Source organism: Lingula anatina, chromosome 2 (genome assembly GCF_051362555.1).
Source record: "Lingula anatina isolate TDL-2025a chromosome 2, LinAna3.0, whole genome shotgun sequence".
Classification (NCBI taxonomy): domain Eukaryota; kingdom Metazoa; phylum Brachiopoda; class Lingulata; order Lingulida; family Lingulidae; genus Lingula; species Lingula anatina.
Window position 1 is genome coordinate 47,949,502 of NC_141768.1, and position 18,077 is coordinate 47,967,578.

At 36.9% G+C, this 18,077-nt stretch overlaps 2 protein-coding genes across 4 annotated transcripts; one reads left to right on the forward strand and one right to left on the reverse strand.

Annotated features, from left to right (window-relative positions):
- Positions 1 to 99: 99 nt before the first annotated feature.
- LOC106152796 (uncharacterized) lies at positions 100 to 9,621 on the reverse strand. 3 transcript variants are annotated; one of them, XM_013526528.2, is made up of 10 exons: positions 9,452 to 9,621; positions 7,179 to 7,252; positions 5,708 to 5,780; positions 5,169 to 5,436; positions 3,700 to 3,749; positions 3,196 to 3,291; positions 2,344 to 2,514; positions 1,867 to 1,997; positions 1,418 to 1,643; positions 100 to 1,186 (listed from the first exon to the last, which is right to left on the reverse strand). In XM_013526528.2, exons 3-10 carry the CDS (start codon positions 5,748 to 5,750, stop codon positions 1,152 to 1,154), a joined length of 1,020 nt encoding a protein of 339 aa, XP_013381982.2. In that variant the 5' UTR covers positions 5,751 to 5,780; positions 7,179 to 7,252; positions 9,452 to 9,621; the 3' UTR covers positions 100 to 1,151. The 3 variants fall into 3 exon arrangements, with proteins under 3 accessions (XP_013381982.2, XP_013381980.2, XP_013381983.2); XM_013526526.2 differs by having other exon boundaries at positions 7,133 to 7,252; XM_013526529.3 differs by lacking the exon at positions 7,179 to 7,252 and having other exon boundaries at positions 9,452 to 9,609.
- Positions 9,622 to 13,383: 3,762 nt separating this feature from the next.
- On the forward strand, positions 13,384 to 17,165 carry LOC106152780 (uncharacterized). The gene is made up of 8 exons (XM_013526512.3): positions 13,384 to 13,566; positions 13,949 to 14,063; positions 14,433 to 14,482; positions 14,688 to 14,783; positions 15,121 to 15,288; positions 15,609 to 15,733; positions 16,067 to 16,277; positions 16,590 to 17,165. The coding sequence occupies exons 1-8, from the start codon at positions 13,548 to 13,550 to the stop codon at positions 16,622 to 16,624; spliced, it is 819 nt and encodes a 272-aa protein (XP_013381966.2). The 5' UTR covers positions 13,384 to 13,547; the 3' UTR covers positions 16,625 to 17,165.
- Positions 17,166 to 18,077: the final 912 nt, after the last annotated feature.

The following is an 18,077-nucleotide window of genomic DNA, read 5'->3' on the forward strand; positions in this document are numbered from 1 at the left end:
AGCATTTGCCAAACCTCCTACCCAGTACACACTGGTAGAGAGTGCAAGCCGCAAAGAACACTAACTGTGATTACTAGAAAATGATAAAAAGAAAATTGCTAAAATTGTTATGTTTATTTTTCACAAGCGTTATACGTCATAATAAGACAGTTTTGAGCATTTACTATAAAAATAATAGAAAAAATACAAATGTTATCTAGAATACATACAAAACAGCCTAAGGCCTATAGCACTCTCCTGAATATGTTTTAAAATCTTTTGCAATATTTTGTTGTTAGAAAATATCTTAGTTCTTCTGTATGAAGGCAAACACCCCTTCGATATATATATTGTGACAAATGAGTTCTGTTCCTTTTAACAAGAAATGAACAATAAAGTCCGTCAGTGAAACAAACATTTTGTTCAATCTGCATAGCTGTTACATGTACTATGCTTTTAAATTGCAGATTATCGCTTTCCAAATTGGAGGGTCCTACGGTAAATAAAACAGTGGAAATTATTGAACAAATCAAAATTGCGCCAATATCACAAAAATGCGCGTCGCTGAAGAGACTCAAAAGTTCACATTTTTGTTGAATTAGTACTTAGTAAGTTAAAAACCTTAGAAATATTCACAAATCGACAATCTTAAGGCTCCGGAGAGGGTTGATATCGTGTCAGGTGAGAACAGGTGGATCCTCTCAGTTGGTCTATAATGCCTTATGTATCAGAGGGTTACTCTGTTTGAACAGGATGGTGACCAAGATACATACTGAACATGTGTCTGAATTTCGTCTTTCAACAACGGATATAATTCTTGCAATTTAATGGATATTAAAAGCAGGTTAAAACCGAAATATGCTCAAAGAATCCTATCAATATATGTTAGTCAAATATCACTTCAACAAAAAACGGGTTTTGTGTATCGGAGTTTTTTTTTTTTTTTTTTTTTTTTTTTTTTTTTTTTTTTTTTTTTTTTTTTGGTGGAAATCTTTGTACACTGTCCGAAAATGACACGGCCGTCTTCAATGAAAAAAAAAAGAAAAAAAAAAACAAGCAAACAATAGGAACTGAACTTTCTGATGGGTCTTAATTGTCAGTTAGTACTTTTTTCTCCGAAATCTCTCTTCTCCAGTCTCTTTCCCGCTCTTGGTGATATTTTCATGATATTTCTAGCCATCGACGCAGGTCACGGAACCACGAGAACCTACAAAAAAGCGGATCTGATATATACTTGCTTTACAATTTTTTACGTGAGACCACTCCTCTCCGACTGAATTCTAATCATGTTTATCTTTAGAAACCAAAATGTTAGGTCCAGTAACTATGGTTGTTGTTTTTCACATTTTAATTAGGGAAGCTATTCAGTTTCGACATCTCAGCTGATATCCTGTGTATGAAGAATAATGCTTTTTAGAGCTGTTTTCATGTGACTCACCGTGTTTTGTAGCCGCTGCGTCGCATAATTTCTTAAACTTCCCGCTGGTGACCAGCTTGCTGAGGCCTACGTTCCATTTTGAGTTGAAGTCGTTGTCTTTCCGTGTCATCATCCCGTTGCCGGACAACATGCAAGAAAACCCAGCCCCAGGGACTTGTTCAACCTCAGGGTTGGCTCTTGATGCATAGTCCGCCATGTCTAGGGCAGACACGAAGGCCGCTTCTATCTATTTGTGCAGAAAAACAGAGTATATTTAGTTTGCACCAAACATACGTGTGTAGCATAGTCCTGTTTACTGGAAAATGAAATATCTCTACTGTATGAATCCAAATATGTCAGTTCTCCTGTAATATATGACGAAGTCAAATTCCGTTTTCTCTGCAATGTTTCAAGAACACTGAACACTTAATACATTTCAAAATCGGAATAGAACACGCTTTATATCTTACTTCTCCACTTTTCAACTTGGCTACGATATCTGCAGGGTTATTAACATGGACGACGGTCATACTATCCTGACCCGTGACGTCGGTCCATCTGGCCAGACACTTCTCGTCACTAGCCCAGCCATCAATGAAACCTTAAATAATCAAGGAGATTGATTTTGTATTTTACATTACTGTTTTTATTACCTACCTGAATGACAACAATGTGGCAATACATTGAAACAGTTAATCTAGAATATACACGAATTTATTCAAAGAAAAACTAAACAAGACTAACAAGACAAGTTCATCCGGGAACGCAGCCTCTACCTGAATCTACCTGAGTGAATACAGTATGTTGTTTGGAGAAGTTATAACTTACAAGAGACTTAAAACATCGTCAACAACTTTAGATCCTAAAATTCCCGCTTCGATTTCTACTTGATACAATATACTTATCGGCGTTATACATGTATGCTTTGATCAAAATATGTGTCCTACCAATTTTCTTGTTAGCTACATTTCTGGATGGAAACGAAGCAGCGTTCCCCGTCTTCGTAAAAAAATAGCTGGTTGGGGGCTTGAGGAATGGCGAAGAAAAGCTGAACACCTGGATCCTACCTATGGTTGGAAACCAGCCGGTACAAGCATCATACCAACGGCCCATCAAACCTGAAATGTGGTTTTATAGGACAACTACATGTTTCAATTTAGCAGTTTCTCTTGCGAAATGGTGGTAAGGTGGTAATTTCCTCAACACCAAAAACATTAATTTTAAGAATTTTCATTAAAATAAGTAGTATACCTAAAGATACGAAATTTAAATATTTAGTATCATTCATTTTATATATCTACATAAATCATGTATTTTTTTCTAGACGAGGCAAATTTGATTAATTCAGTAAATTTTTATTGATTTGAGCCAAATTAAAATAGGCCACATTTTTCGGTGAAGATTAAAGGGATAACTCTTCGTATGAGATCTTTATTTCACGATGAATACATTGTAAACAACTCATAGAAATATAATATATTCTATTTTACAACAAGAACGGCAGTTATAGCAGTTATTTTGAAATCTGTGTTTGCCATCGGACCGCATGACCTCCATAGATGGCTATACTCTGTAATAATCTCTTAAGAGATCATTACAAAAAAGCGAACTTTTAAGGAAAAAACAGACACCTTTGAATGTAGAAATGGATTATACAGGAAAATTGTCATTTACCCCAGGAAAATTCATTTTTTGGCCAAAATGAACAGTTGTTATCCTTATAATTTTTGCTAACGTTCGTTTTTAGTACATACCCCCCCCCCCCCACACACACACACACACACACAAACATCACTTACCCTGGCCGCCGTGTGAGGGTTGTCCTGGGGTGGAATCCCAGCAATTGACGTACTTGTCCCATACAGTACGACAGTCCATGCCAGCCTCGGTGCAAACTGAAAAGATATAAAGCCTAGATTACATTTGAAATGCCATGCCAGTACATTGCACGTATACTGCCCGTAATACCCTTTTTGCACGGCGTCTGAGCGGGGGTAGACGGTGGCCGTGCGAAATTGCACGGAATTGTATGGATTTAAGGCCATGTAATGTAGAGGCTACACTCGGTGTAGCCCGTAGCTCCTTGCGATTTCAAAAAAAAAATTGTTCGGACAATTTCATCGCACGGCCCCGTGTAAATGTAATCTAGGCTTGTTTAATTTGTTAACAACCGAAATTTGTCGTTAAATTATTAAGTGAGTGATAGAGCGTCAGATGGGGGGGGGGGGGGGGGGGGCAGTGATCAAATTATTTAAAATTCGACAAATTACTTAACATTCGATGAAAACGAAATGTCGATTTACCTGCGTCGATTAAATCATAATGGAAGCCTGCCAAATAGCCAGAGGTGTCTCTGAAACAGGAACAATACAGCTACCAGCATGTTGAATGGATATGAATGTAAGAACGTGTTTCATATGTGACAATTTAAGCATTTATTGCTTTTTTTTATGGAAACCACACTGTGTTGATTAAAATGCATTAATAAGAAATGACTAAGGATATGTCAATGAATAGATAGAGTTTCTAAAGCGGCGGTATTGAAAACCTTATAGGCCTACAATATGGCTGTACACTGTTGTACATAGATCGGTAATTTTGCAGAATTCTCCTTAATTTTATACAGAAAACATACGTTTTTGTCATGGTTTTTCCTTAATCGAGTTATGTGGTGTTTTTGATAAACATCTCTGTTTTCAAGAAATTAGTTTTGTTATTTACGGATATTTCGGTTTACCTTAGTTCTCATTATATATAAAAGGCTTGAATTTATCAAAACCGAAAACTAATTATCTACTTTTCCAAACACACATATAAGTACGTAGTTTATTTGAATGACAGATATATTTGTCAAAGTCACGACAGTATTAAATTCAGAAAATCCTAGAAGTCTAGAAGGGTTTGAGGACGTCTTTTGTGCCTACTGGCAGCACAGGCTTCAAACATCTGCGCATGTGCGAAAAGTGTGCTGTTTGAAATGAACAAGTTGGTGAAATTGACAAAGCCTGCCGGTGTTTACCGTGTGGTTGATTTTATTTCATTTGCTCTCTGGTGTCTTTCTGAAAATTTACATTAGAAATGTTATATTGATTTTATGTTTTAAAAAGTAAATCCGTCGGAATTCCTTAGAATAACATTAATTTTACCTTCATTTTTAAGGGGATTCCCATTGTATTTATAGTGTTATATGTGGCCCCAATGGGGATTTTCACACCTCCCCCACTCTTGATTAATAAAATTCTTCATCGGCCAGATTGAAAATGATATTGCAAAATACATTCAAAATCGTAGGAAGGTTAATTGCAGATAATACTGCGAGGACATTCTTGTGCAAGGGCAAACTTGGCCAATATAATTTTTTTTCTTCGTCTCCCGGTTTTGGGGCGCCTGTTCTAATTTTTGAAAGCGAGGCAATGGAACCAAACAATACGATGCAATTTGTAATCTCGAAAAAATTGCCATTTTCAATAAAGACCATAGCATGGAGTAAATCGAAATGCGACTCGTTTATTATTATGATCTTTAATAATCATTAATATTAAATATACGATTTAAGAAGTTCTTGTTCCTGGCCTATTTATTAACTTAATTGATTTTTTAAAGTATTTGGAGATTAAAAGCACAAAAGTTGTCTGGTTTCATATCGAGGCACCCCATTTCGTTCGTGTGCTCCTACTGGCACTGTATAAGCAATCGCGGGTTATGCCACGTCTTTTTACTATGGTATTTTTATCGGCAGAGATATTTCTTTTCCACAGAAAAATCTACCTACATATATTCGTGAGCGCCCCAGTCATGTCCTATGGCGATCGTGAAGATCCGTCCTCCAGATGACGATGAGACTGCAGAGCCTGAGCTCCCACCAGAACTCCCAGCAGACGATCCTTGTCCAGAGGTGCTGCCACCTATTGTAGTTTGGTCGCCTTGAATGGTGATGTTTGGAGTGGTCGAGGATCTCGATACTGCCACTACAGCTATAACTATGGCAATTACGGCGACGATTGCACACACTGCTACCAGTACTATCAAAATGCGGTTTCCTGAAGACGCAATTAGGAAAATAAAATAAATAGTTACAACGTTTTGTTGACAGTAATGATGAATTCAAACCTTAGGAAACAGCCAGAGAAGAATTTCGTCAGCTGTGTTATGTAAAGAAAATAAAGAATTCTTTCTTCAGTCAACAGCTTATTATTGAAATAATTTACTATATTTTGATGCCTAATAGAGCATCTTAATCTGGAAATGAGGCTACCCGGGTGTATTTTGGACAGATTTTGGAAATGATTTGATTTTAAGATCTGAAGTTACCTGCAGGAGCAGCGCCACCTTCCATGATTTCAAATTTCTGCATCAATAATCGGCGAAGGAAATGTTAACCACTCTGAAGAGGAAAATAAGACAGCTTTACTAAAACTCAAATATTTAGACAGTTTGCTGCACAGAATAAAAGCATGGGACATACGGGTGAAGGGCGACACAACGCGACAGTGTAACCATTTTCAATGCGTCGGCGATATAGCTGTCCCAAGCAGAGGTATCCCTCTTCATAAGGAATACGACAAGGTTGTACGGTAATATCTTTATTTTCAACATATTCATCACAGATAATAATAATAATAATAATAATAATAATCGCCGAAAGGAGAAATAGGCCTACAAGTACATGTAGATATTTTCAACAAAATCAGCCATGCACTAATGTTAGAATAGGCGAGAAATCTTTTTTCTATTTATCTTTTAGTCATAAAAGGATGGTAACGTAAATGTAACCCTAGCACGATGCAACTGGTGAAAAACGCACCCAATGACAATTTTAGCGCCATGCTACACAAGAGCGAGTTGTCAGACTGGAACGTAAATCTAAATCATCTCAGTGGACAGGTTTATGACAAGCCTAGATGTACACATAAACGTAAAACGTGCAGGTCTAACCACATGTTTCCATGCTCCAACTAGTTTAAATAAAGCCCCGTACGATTTCGAAAGTACTTAATAATTCTTTACTGATACTTACTTTATATCATCAGGTCGCTTGTGAAGTTCTATTCGGTCTACTTAGATGATTTATACACTTATACATATGACCATTATCTTGTGCCTAAATTCTTTTTAATGTGCCTCACAACAAAAAAATTACGTATTTTGATTTTGAACTTATTTTACCTCTCCGAAAATAATTATTTTCCTAATAATTATCTAACCAGGTTGACTTGGGACAAAAAAATTGTTAGAATTTGACGAAGATGCATATTTCACCTTTACAACTGAGTGTAATCGACCTACGGAGACCGATAGTTTCGAGGGGACGGAACCCTAAGTACCCTTATGGTCTATACATAAAGAGGGGTTATAAGCTCTGAATAAATAAAATAGCATGGGCCAGTTGATATGTTCTTGACGAAGGCTCTATGGAGACTGAAATGGCGGTCCAGGCTCAAAGAGGGGAAATGCCATTGTAAAAAATTCTCCACTTATTACTATAAAAGTTATTCATTGATTTAGTAGTGCTACATATACAAAGTATGCCATTCCTTTGTAGGTATCTGTATATCAGTTCATTCTCACAGAGAGAGTTGCTTTAAATCGATATATCTATGAGTATATTCTTAAATCAGCGTGACTTAAAAAAGACCAAAAATAAAACACAAGGTGGGATTAAAAAAAAAACAAGAAACCAGCAAACTAAAGGCCAATATTTTAATATTGTTAAAACAACAAAGGTGATGTACTCACGATCTCGCTCTCTCTCTCTCTCTCTCTCTCTCGCTCGCTCGCTCACCTGCTGTGGTGCTTTCGTTGAAACCAATGTCTTACACACGAAGACAAACAACCGTGACCTTGGATGATGCTACTCTGCAGGTAGAGAACATAACAGAATACAAATATGCTAAATATACACCCCTAGTCGTGCTGGGACTGCAGGGCTCGGAGAAGAAGGGGGGATAGGACAAGACAAACAACATTATAGCAAGGGGATATTTCATTTATCACACGAGAAAACTATTAAAGTACAATCTTCCTTGTAAAATAACCGAGGCGCTTGTATATCTTTTAAATTTTAATGGTGGTCGTCCTGGTCACCATCAATCTGTGCAAAGTATTGACCATTCATATAATAATTAATATTTCTCAAATTACTTTTTTTTCATGAAAAATCTGTAGCTTTACATTAGCAACAAATTCTTCCCATGTACCTCCCTTTGTAATAATATACCGTTGAGTGTGATATTTGTCCAAAAATTCACCGCAAGCTACAAGATTAATTGCAATGCAAGGTTTAGCTGTTGATTATTCATAACGGATATGTCTCTATTTGTAACAAAGCAGAAAAAGATTTTGGCATTATTAACATGATAACAGTAGATCTAAGCTTTTATACAGGTGTATAATGATCAAGTTGTGGTCTTTAACTTTGGATACTGACCAAACCTAAAAATTCGTGACATTTTACTATCTTGCCCATTTATCTGAGCCCTTTGAATTGCCTCTTTATGAGTGGCCATAGTTGCAAATACGGATAACAAAATACAGTGATGACCAAGCAGGATTGTTTGTAATTTATTATGATTCATAATATGAAGATTGTTGTCTGTCTGTTATAAATGATATTGATATTTGATGGTTGTGGTTCAAATAAGATACTTCTTGTAAACAGATCTAGATCAACCTCGGTCGACCAGACTAAATTGTGAAAAGAAGGGGTGAGATTCACAATGAAAATAGTGGTTGTTTCCCTTCTCTTTTTTCTTGCTTTGCAAAATAAGCATAGATAAATATAGGTTTAATAGTTTGTGTCAAAGCAGCGTGACCTATCAGTGCCCGTCTGAGTTTATATAGAACAAACACCGTGCACTACTGCTTATGGTTTTATAAACAATCTGGGTCATTTTATGTACGTGTATTTTATGACTTTAACTTACTGTGGTGCGCAAGAAATCAACAAATCACAGTGGAATGAGTGAATTTTGTAATTTTTGCGCCATTATTCGGTCTCTTTTTTATTTTTTTAAAATAACATCAAAATAGGATCGCTTTCAACCGCCGCTCTCTATCAAAATACATGTAGAAGTCAAGAAAAATGTTGAACAGAGCTAGGGTTGGGTGTCTGTTTAAAACTGAAGTGTATAGGCATAATAATATAAAAATAATAATATAAAAATATAATTGGAATGCGGTCGACACTCCTCACTGCACCTGTGCTACCCCTGATACTCCTTTACTCTTCTCATTCAGATACCCTCTACGGAATGGAAGTTACACGTCCCTTTTCCATTAAATGAAATATTGCAGGGTTATAAGGTCTGTTTTAGAACTCAGAAAGAAAAGCTATCATTGTTCCTTCGTGGTTATAAATCTTTTACTGTGGGACAAAATGAAATGATCTTTGTTACCTTATCTACGTTCCTACATGTAAATGTACTTGACAACTTTGAAATCACTTAAACAGTACTCTTTTTTCGCTTTTTTAATTCAATAATTTTTCCATTTTTGTTTAGTTTGTGCGTGATAATAATATTATCGATTTATTTTTTGTTTATTCATTTATCTAGTTAGCTGTTCATTAGCCTTACGTTCATTTAGTTATGACCATTTTTTATATCTCTCTTCTGTATGACCTTTTAACGTATGGCCTGTCTATGATCGGTGGTGAAACCTAAAATATTTTCACAAAACCATGTAATCACGTTGACCTTCCAAGAAGGACATTTACCCACACCAGTGGATCTGATGAAGAGATGCAAAATGGGTAAAAGTCTCTCACTTTCTGTTAAGAATATGCCAAACTGCACCATATTTTGCAGAAGATTACCTGTTTTTTGAGACAATCCATTTTCTTTTTTGTTTGTATAATTTGTCAACTTTTTACAGGTGCTGCAGATGCAAAGATTCTTCAGATCGTTTTTCAGTGCTTTCCACACTTTGGTTCAACGTTGATAGAGCTTATACTTTCTTTTAACGGTATATTCAAGTCCTACATGTAATATTGAAAAGACATGTAAAATAAAATCTACAAAAACAATGAAAGATACACTTTGTTTTGATAATGCTCACCTTGCTGTAGAAGACAGCTACACCACCTCTTCTTCACTCACAAACACGTTACAGCAGGTCAAGCCGTGACCTGTATCTGTACATGTATAATGGGTGACGGCCTCCAGGATGTTAGAGACAATTTACCTGTCTAACCACCCGACCCCCATTCGCTCAAGCACAACAAAAGAAGAAGAAAATAACTAAGTTAATGCCTCTTATTGTCCTTGGGCGCATTCACAGTGGAGTTGTGCAGACTCAGCTTAGAACACACCTTCTTAGCACAACGTGTAATAACGGTTTCAAACTAAAGGTGGTTATTCTCTCAATACGCAATACGACATATGGTTAAATGGATTAATTTGGTTTTAAAAGTCATAGTCCATTCTTCTTGCAAACTTCAGTTTGGACTAAGTTACAACTTGACTGGAAATTGGGTCCCGTGTACCGGTTTGTAAGGAGTTGTTAAACATACCTAAGGACTCATTTCCAATGACACGATCGGTCTACGTAGATCGATCCAACTCCGCAGGGACTCTCGCTGAATGCAATCAGCTTAACTGAACGACACGCCTCTTCTTTTTTCCAACATACTCACACAATCACCAGCTTTTCAATATTCTTCTAAACGCCAGTGGGAGGCGTATTAATCTGTTAATATGATTGCATTCAGCGAAATTTCCCGCGAAGTTGGATCGATCTTACGTAAAAGATAGGTTTGATACTATAGTCTTGGGAATGGGCCCTAAAGAGTGCAAACACTCTGCTGACAACGGGAGCAAATACAGTGCACAGTGTAAATATAGTGAACGTGGGTATATAAAAGGTAATTCCTTGGCGTCTAATTCACAAATTTACCCTGGCAATACGTCGACTAAAAGGCACGGGTTTTCGACACTTTTTTCGCGCAAATGTATTAGTAATATAAAAGTAAATATTATATCCTGGACTACAATTTCTGTAATTTCTTTTTATACTTAGTAAAAATGTTAGTGCAGCTATGACTATCTTTGGTAGCTTATTGTGTGTCGAGATCCTCCAAATATTTACGGAACTACAGTGGCGGATTTGGGGGGGTGTCAAGGGATTCCTGACCCCCCCCCCTTCGATTTCTGAAAAAAATCACACCAATATGATTCCCTCTTGAAATTAGACTTTTGCCTACCTGAATGACAGTTGTAAACGGGTGTACCGAATGACACCGTTCGACCTCTAAAATATCAATACCCTTAAGCGAACCCTACGCCAAGGGGGGGGGGGGGGGGCTTCACATCCGTGGACAACCCCTTCAAATAATCCTGGATCACCCCCTGAACCATATGTAACTTTAGAAAAAGTGTGGAAGAAACTTAATGGTCGGTATTTATTTATTTACTTAAAATTAACCTATAAATAATTGTTGTTTTTGTTATTAGTATGATACCTACTATAATTTTGAAAAATTGTATGTAATGCAATTTCTTTGTCATTTTTCATTTGTCAGTTTTTCTTCTTTTCTTTATCATGTGCACATGCTAAACTTTGTGTTCTTTTTACTGTGATTTCTATCATATGCGAATAAAATAATGTTATTTATACCCTCTGTGTATAATAGGCAAGCCCTGGTAACAAGTTAAAACCAAGTGCAGCGTCAAAATTCGAGGAGGGGAATAGAATTGTTAATTTGTGTACTAGTATATGCGTTTTCATCATACACCGTGTGGTGCCTTACCCGAACGGCATAAAAGGCGGTCACCGTGCATTTTCTTAGATATTTATGTTATCGTAGGATGTAGGTGTTTTGAACCTAGAATGCAGTAGTGGTGCTCTTTGAAGGCGTGGCCAAAGCATTCCAGTCTGCTCCGTGTTCAGCACCACTGCAGTGCATTATGTTATAGTGAAGAATGACGACTCACTTTTTCACAGAATCTACAAGTATTTATACTCTATTTTCCCAAAGAATTTTCCATTCTCATATTACAAAACGCTATTCAATATTTCCTAATTAAGTAATTTCAGAGAGACTTGTTTCAATTCAAAATATTTTCCGAATTACTCATGCTTGGACCTTGTCCATCTCGAGTATGCATGAGTTTTACACGTGTTAGAAACGTGCAAATCTATAGAAAAATTGACAAATCAGATCCAACTATATATGACTTTGAAATGTTCCATCCATTCTTACTTCGAGAACACTCTCTACACTTGTTGACACTTAAAAAATTTTAACTTGCACTCAATAACTTCCTACACATTTGATTCTGTTTTAATTGTTTTTGTAATTATCGAAAGTGTAAGTCTTCTGCTTTACAACAATAATATTCAACCACCATGAAGAGCCCAAATTCTAACTTACGTCAGAGATAAAAAAAAAAAACAACCGATTGAACAAAGCTTTTTTATATGAAATTTTAAAGTTTTTAAAGTCTGGTAAAATTAAGCACAATTTTGGTGCTGTTATTTTCACTCATCAAGTTGACCCAGGTTGCTTTAAAAGGTGAATTGACCTGTCATTTTTATGGGTTGGCAAATGGCATTTTGTTATCTCATATCATCTTATTATATTTCTATTTTTATTCCTGTAGCTTTAACAACTTACTATTTACCAGAGGGTCGTTATACATCTTTTTTGTTTAAATAATGAAATCAATGCTGGTTCCTACGTAAATTTCTACTTTTGCGAGAAAAGTGTATGTAGCAAAGAACTGTAACCATTCACTTGACTGAAGCCAGTGGAGAAAAAGAAAATAAGAAGTATTAACAATTTACTTTTGTTGGTATTTTACAGATCGAAAATCGATTAAAAACGTCATTCTTTTAAGAAAGAGACATCGACATTTTGGAGCAGAAGTAACTTTAATAGCTTGATTTGAAGAAGCTATTATTGTAGCAACATAAAATTGTTGAAAACGGCATCAAAGTCAATGCCTGGCCTAAATCCCGTAGTCGCCTCCTTAGAAATGCGTGTGGAACAGGACAGTTAATTTCTATTTGCTTATGCTGTAAACGTTACTTAAACCCGTCTGTGAACCCATTTCGTATAGAATTCCTCCAAAGAAATTATTTTTGTTTGGGTATTCATTGCTGACTTTAAGCCTTGGACTCGCCCAGTTCAGAGGGGCAAATGAGGAAAGCTCGATTAATTAAACAAACTCATCGTTAGCAAATTTTTATGGAAATGCTTCCAATATTTGCCAAAATGCTTTTGTAGTACTTAAGCATAAAAAATCTCCCCGTGATATTCACTAGTTGCTGTGTCTTCATTTCCCCTTACGGGTCTCCTTTGGTTTTCGTTTCGGAAGCCCCCGTCGGTCCCCTGGTATCCCGAGGTAAAGGTTGACAGCAGTGTGATCCAGGCACTGATCTACTAACACCCCATTCTCATAGATTAGATCGACCTACATTGGATCGACCTAACTCCCTGGGGGTTCACGCTAAATAGCTGTCAGCCGGGCGGACACGAAAGTTAATTACCCCTTATAGCTTGTAGTAGGCGGGGACGGACACTTAAGGCGGATTATCTGACAGTAATCTAGTGAGACTCCCCGCGGTGATAGATCGATCTAAAAGTTGTGAGAACAGAGCCTTAGTGTTTTCGTAATTTATTGTTTATATAAGACCCGCAAAACGCCATGAGAAAATACTATTTTTTGATTCGATATCTGAAACAAAGCGTTTTCATAAGAAATTCGTTTTTGGTAGGGGATATATTTTGCAAGTCTGCATGGATATGCATTTTTAAGTTTTTGTTATCTTAGTATGTGCATTCCATTAGTCGTCCCCGTGCATGAAGACCTTAAACTAAGAAGTCACCCGTTCAATGTCTTTATTTACGCTGTGATGCGTCCATTCATCATAACCTGAATGTCATCCCCGCAAGTGGCTTTTTCACTGACCTCCTCACAATGCCTACGTCAGAATACAAATAATGTACAACAAAAAAATGCAAATACCCCGCCGCATCAATACCGCCAATAATGGTCGACGGGACGTGGTAAACAGAGCATTACGGGCCGCTAGGGGAAGGAGTTGTTGTCACTGTGTGCAAGTGCTCGCTTACCTACGCCCTTGATTCCGCCATCGCCCTCTCACTTCATCCCAATCTCCCGGCTGAGAAGGACGTACACGCCATACAGACATGGACGGAGGACGCATCGGTAAGATAAGCTAACTTCTTTATTTAGCGTTCTCGATCCAAATAATTTTAATGCTTTTCTTAATGTTCTCGTTTGAATTATTGTAAGCTGTGTAAAGTGAAACTGTAACTTTAGTATTGCGAAAGATTACGTTTAGTATCGAGGTAGAGAAAATATTAAATATTAAATGCTGGCGTTCGTAGAGCATAAATACAAAATATTGATGTCAACTGGATAATTCCCACATTACTGTTACCAGTCTCCACAAACAGAGTGCGAATCCGTCATCAAACGCTACTACTTCAATACATTTATTTAAACAAAATATAAGCCACAGCATATTTGCTAACAAAAAAGGGGGTAGAATAATCATAGTAAAACTGATTCCTATTTCGACGTGAAGTGTTCCTGGCTGTCGCCGTTGCAGTCTTCGGCTCCCTGACGTCCGCTCAGGATACATGCGCCAAGAAAACCTACACCATTGCTGTCGGACACGACTTCGGAGCCCACGAATACATGTAAGGCAGGGCAGCCGCCATTCTCCTATCTTTATAATGATAGTCTGTATAAGTTTCCTTTTATAGAAAATCGAATAAAAGTGTGAAATTAATAGGTGTTCTTCTTTTCAAATAACATAGCTAGGGTATCTGTTTAATGAATATACTGCTACGTGTCTATGTACCGGTATACCGGTATGCTGCCGCTCTCTCTCTCTCTCTCTCTCTCTCTGTGTGTGTGTGCTTGAATTTCAGTTTTCAGCATATTTTATTTCTCAGCATTATCATTCCGGTCTCCTGAGATTTGAATGTTAGTTCTTTGATCACTTTCAAGTGTCGTTTTTTAGTTTTGTTCTCCAAGAAGTTCACTGGTGTTTCTATCTGTTGCAGTGATAACACGGGATATTTGGCTGGATTCCATCTGGAGTTGATTGACGCAGGTATAAAACTAATTAAAAAATATCAAAGATTTAAATGGGTAATTAACCGAAGGATTGTAAAGCCTCCTGCTAATTATATTGTTTTATTTATTTATTTCTTCGTGTAAGGGAAAATACTTGCATGCATTATAAATGTATCAAACTAGCATAGAAAATTATTGGAAAACAGCGTATTTTATTTATTTTTAAATTTTGTTATACGCAGTGTGTACCGAGGCCGGCATGGACTGTCGTACAGTATGGGATAAGTACAGCAATTGTTGGGCTGTCACCGCAGGACAACCAGCACACGGCGGCATGGGTACGTGACGAAATAACAGCAGTTCACTCAAACCTCTAAAGGGGTAATTTCCCAAATAATGGCCTCTTATTTTACATAACGGCTCTGAGGCATTTGTACCTTTTTAATGTGTGGCAGCATATTTATTAGTAATACGTATTTGATTCATTTTATTGAATATTGCGATTTGCATGTGAATAGGACAGTCACTGTTTTATATATGTATAATGACATATTGTGGAATACAGAAATGGGACGTTTAATTATACTCATTGAAAGATACATTTTCATGTAAATGAGCATTACCATTTGGTCAAGAAGACCTCAGTTATCATCGCTGTACATATATTTTTCTCAGGTTTGTTTGGGAAGTGGTACGACGCCTGTACCGGTTGGTATAAAACAGTAGGGCGTGTGCAGGTGTTCAGTTTTGCCAGGCCTCACACCAAGGCCCCCCTGTCCGCTTTTTATATCAAAAATGGAGGCACTTCGGTGTCCGTGTCCACTCTTACTGGAAAAACTATTGGTAAGCTGTGCAGCTTGTTTTAAAACTTTCTTTTTTGGTTGTCAATAATTAATTCTTAAGACACTAATTTTGATTTTTTTGCTGTTTATAGCGGGTTTTTACATAACCTGAATGTAGTAATAAATGCTTTGAATTAGAGTAACTAAAATATGAGCCACATGCTGCTTTTGCAGGTAATATTTCAGAAGTTCCGAAGGTAACAAGCTTACATTCAATGTGTATTTCATTTTTAAAAATAACTTTATAAAATGCCCGTCCACCATATAAACTTTGTAATTTGTATAATCAGCTGATGTGAAGTTTAAACACCCTTCCTGCAGGTTTCGTGGAAGGCTGGGCTAGTGATGAAGCCTGCGTTCGGAGACAGCCGAGCAGCAGTACCTCATTTACCGCTAAGAACGTCCCCACTCCCACGGACATGGTGGCCCAGCTTAAAAGTGGCGCAGTAAGTCACAGCTCCTTAATTATCCCACACATATTTCCATGTCATTATAATTCTCATTATATATTTTAAAATTAGATCTCACATTTTATTAGTAACTTACATCTAACTAGTACATCTGTTCGTTATATAAGATATATACTTGTTCATTCACAAACTGGCAATCCAATTACCAATTAGAGAATGGTATTGCACCAATTGTATTGTTGTACTAGTACAGAAATAAATTAAATTGAATATAAAACTAAGTAGTAATTTACCATCTCTTGTTAATACAGCTGTGTCTATTTTTAAATATTAAAATAATATTTCATCTGTTTACTTCCTTTAAAACAGATCGACGCTGGGTTTGCGTCCGTCCACGACATGGCCCCTTACGCCAGTCAGGTGACCAAAGTGACCGGCGGAGAATTCAGTTGCATGCTCAGTGGGAGCAGCATGATGACCCGAAAAGACAACGATTTCATCTCCAAATGGGAGGCCGGCCTGGACAAACTCATCAGCAGTGGGAAATTTAAGAAAATCTGCGACGCAGCTTCGATTCACAGTAAGTCCTTATTATGGGACCTTACATATATAATTGATATGTCTATACTCAATTTTTTCATCTTAGGTTTCGATATAGATATGCGCTTTCTATTTATTCTTTTACTAAAGCTTGGATATATCTGCGCACGATGAACAAAATAATAATAATAATAATGGCTGGATTTTATTTTCTTTTTTGTCATTCGTTATTCGTTTAATCGCACAGTTCGGTTGTTTTTTTTTTTGTTTTTTTTTTAATTTTCAATTGTTTAAGCATCATTAACATCGATAAAACATATATAATTAATGTACTTCATTATGTCAATTCCAGGCAACCGAGGTAGCATCGATTGTGTAAATGGATAAAAGGAATACGACCCCGTCAGGAAACACAATCCAAAGTGATAAAACGGACAAAATACACGCTTTCTACAGATGTTTTGGGCAAATTATCCAAGAGACTCAGAATGGAGTCTTCACTACATAAAATATGATGTACTGAAGAAGGAATTCACACTATGTAAATAAGATGTTTTTGCTGATACCTATTGAAACTGGAGCGTGTTGTAGAGTACCTTAGCTGCTTCCATAAAGACCCTTTATCATTTAAATAGCTGGAACTCTACAAATGGAAGAGAATATTACCTTTGCCTAGTACTTTGTTTTTGCAACTAGATCAGTGATAAACATACGGCTTCATATTCTAGATAGTTGTACATTTTTCATATTTACGTCAGGAACTTGCCATACAGAAAGCGGCCATGCTACTTTACTGATCACTGATATATAAAGAAAAACATTTTGATTAATGATATTATTCCTTATTACACTTTACTTCAATGTAACCTGGACAGGAGATAATTTTGCATAACAAAGTTCAAGTCGATTATTAAAAGTATATAAATAATTCATTGTGTACTGTTCGTTTTATTTTTTCTCCAAACATCTCGGAATAAGAAATAAAGAACTCCCTTTGTCGACATATACCCCCCCCCCCACCCTACCCCAAATAAAATAGCCTTATATTTATTGACCCCGAGCGCTTGGCAAACTCTATGTCCACCAAAACAAAATTGACATGTATTATCCAGACACATATCTGTGAATATCTTGGGAAAGATCAATCTGTGCCCCTGGTACTCTTGGTCAAGGTGGAGATAAGTGTTAGTTTGGGAAAGAGCGACAGCAGCAGAGCAGGACTTGTAAATAGACATAGATACATAGAAATGGGATGAGTTTACATTTGAGAGAGCTATCTGAAACTATCTGATGGGAAAAGGACCCAGAAGGGTACCCCATTTAAAATGCCTCAGACTGTTATTGTAGACGCGATTTACATTACCCGGTGACCGTGACTTCGTAGTCTTAATATAAACCTTGTGTCTCCTGTTGTAAGTTAACCGCAGCCTGGTCGTCCATAGAAAAACAACCTCCTGTATTGTAGCACAAGAATTTTCTTTAGATATTCACCTCATCCATTGTCTCGTTCTCCATTTTTTAACGTGCTTGCAATGCACCGATAGCGAGGGTGCTGTGTGGAGACAGCTATTAGATTTTTACGTGTTAAAATACAAAGGAAGGCATTTGTAAAAGCCGATGTTTTCTTCCTTACCGCGCAGTCTGCTGAACAAAGTATGAATGCTTTCAGCCATCGATGTTTTTCATGACCCAAGAACTCATTTATCTATAATATCTAGGGGACTAAAATACCATTCTATTGATTAACTAAAAAACAGGTGTAAATTGTAAAGCCGCTTTATGCAATAGGATGAAAAACCAATACCTTGGCTTCAAGGTTAGTCGACCAGGTATGTTGAAA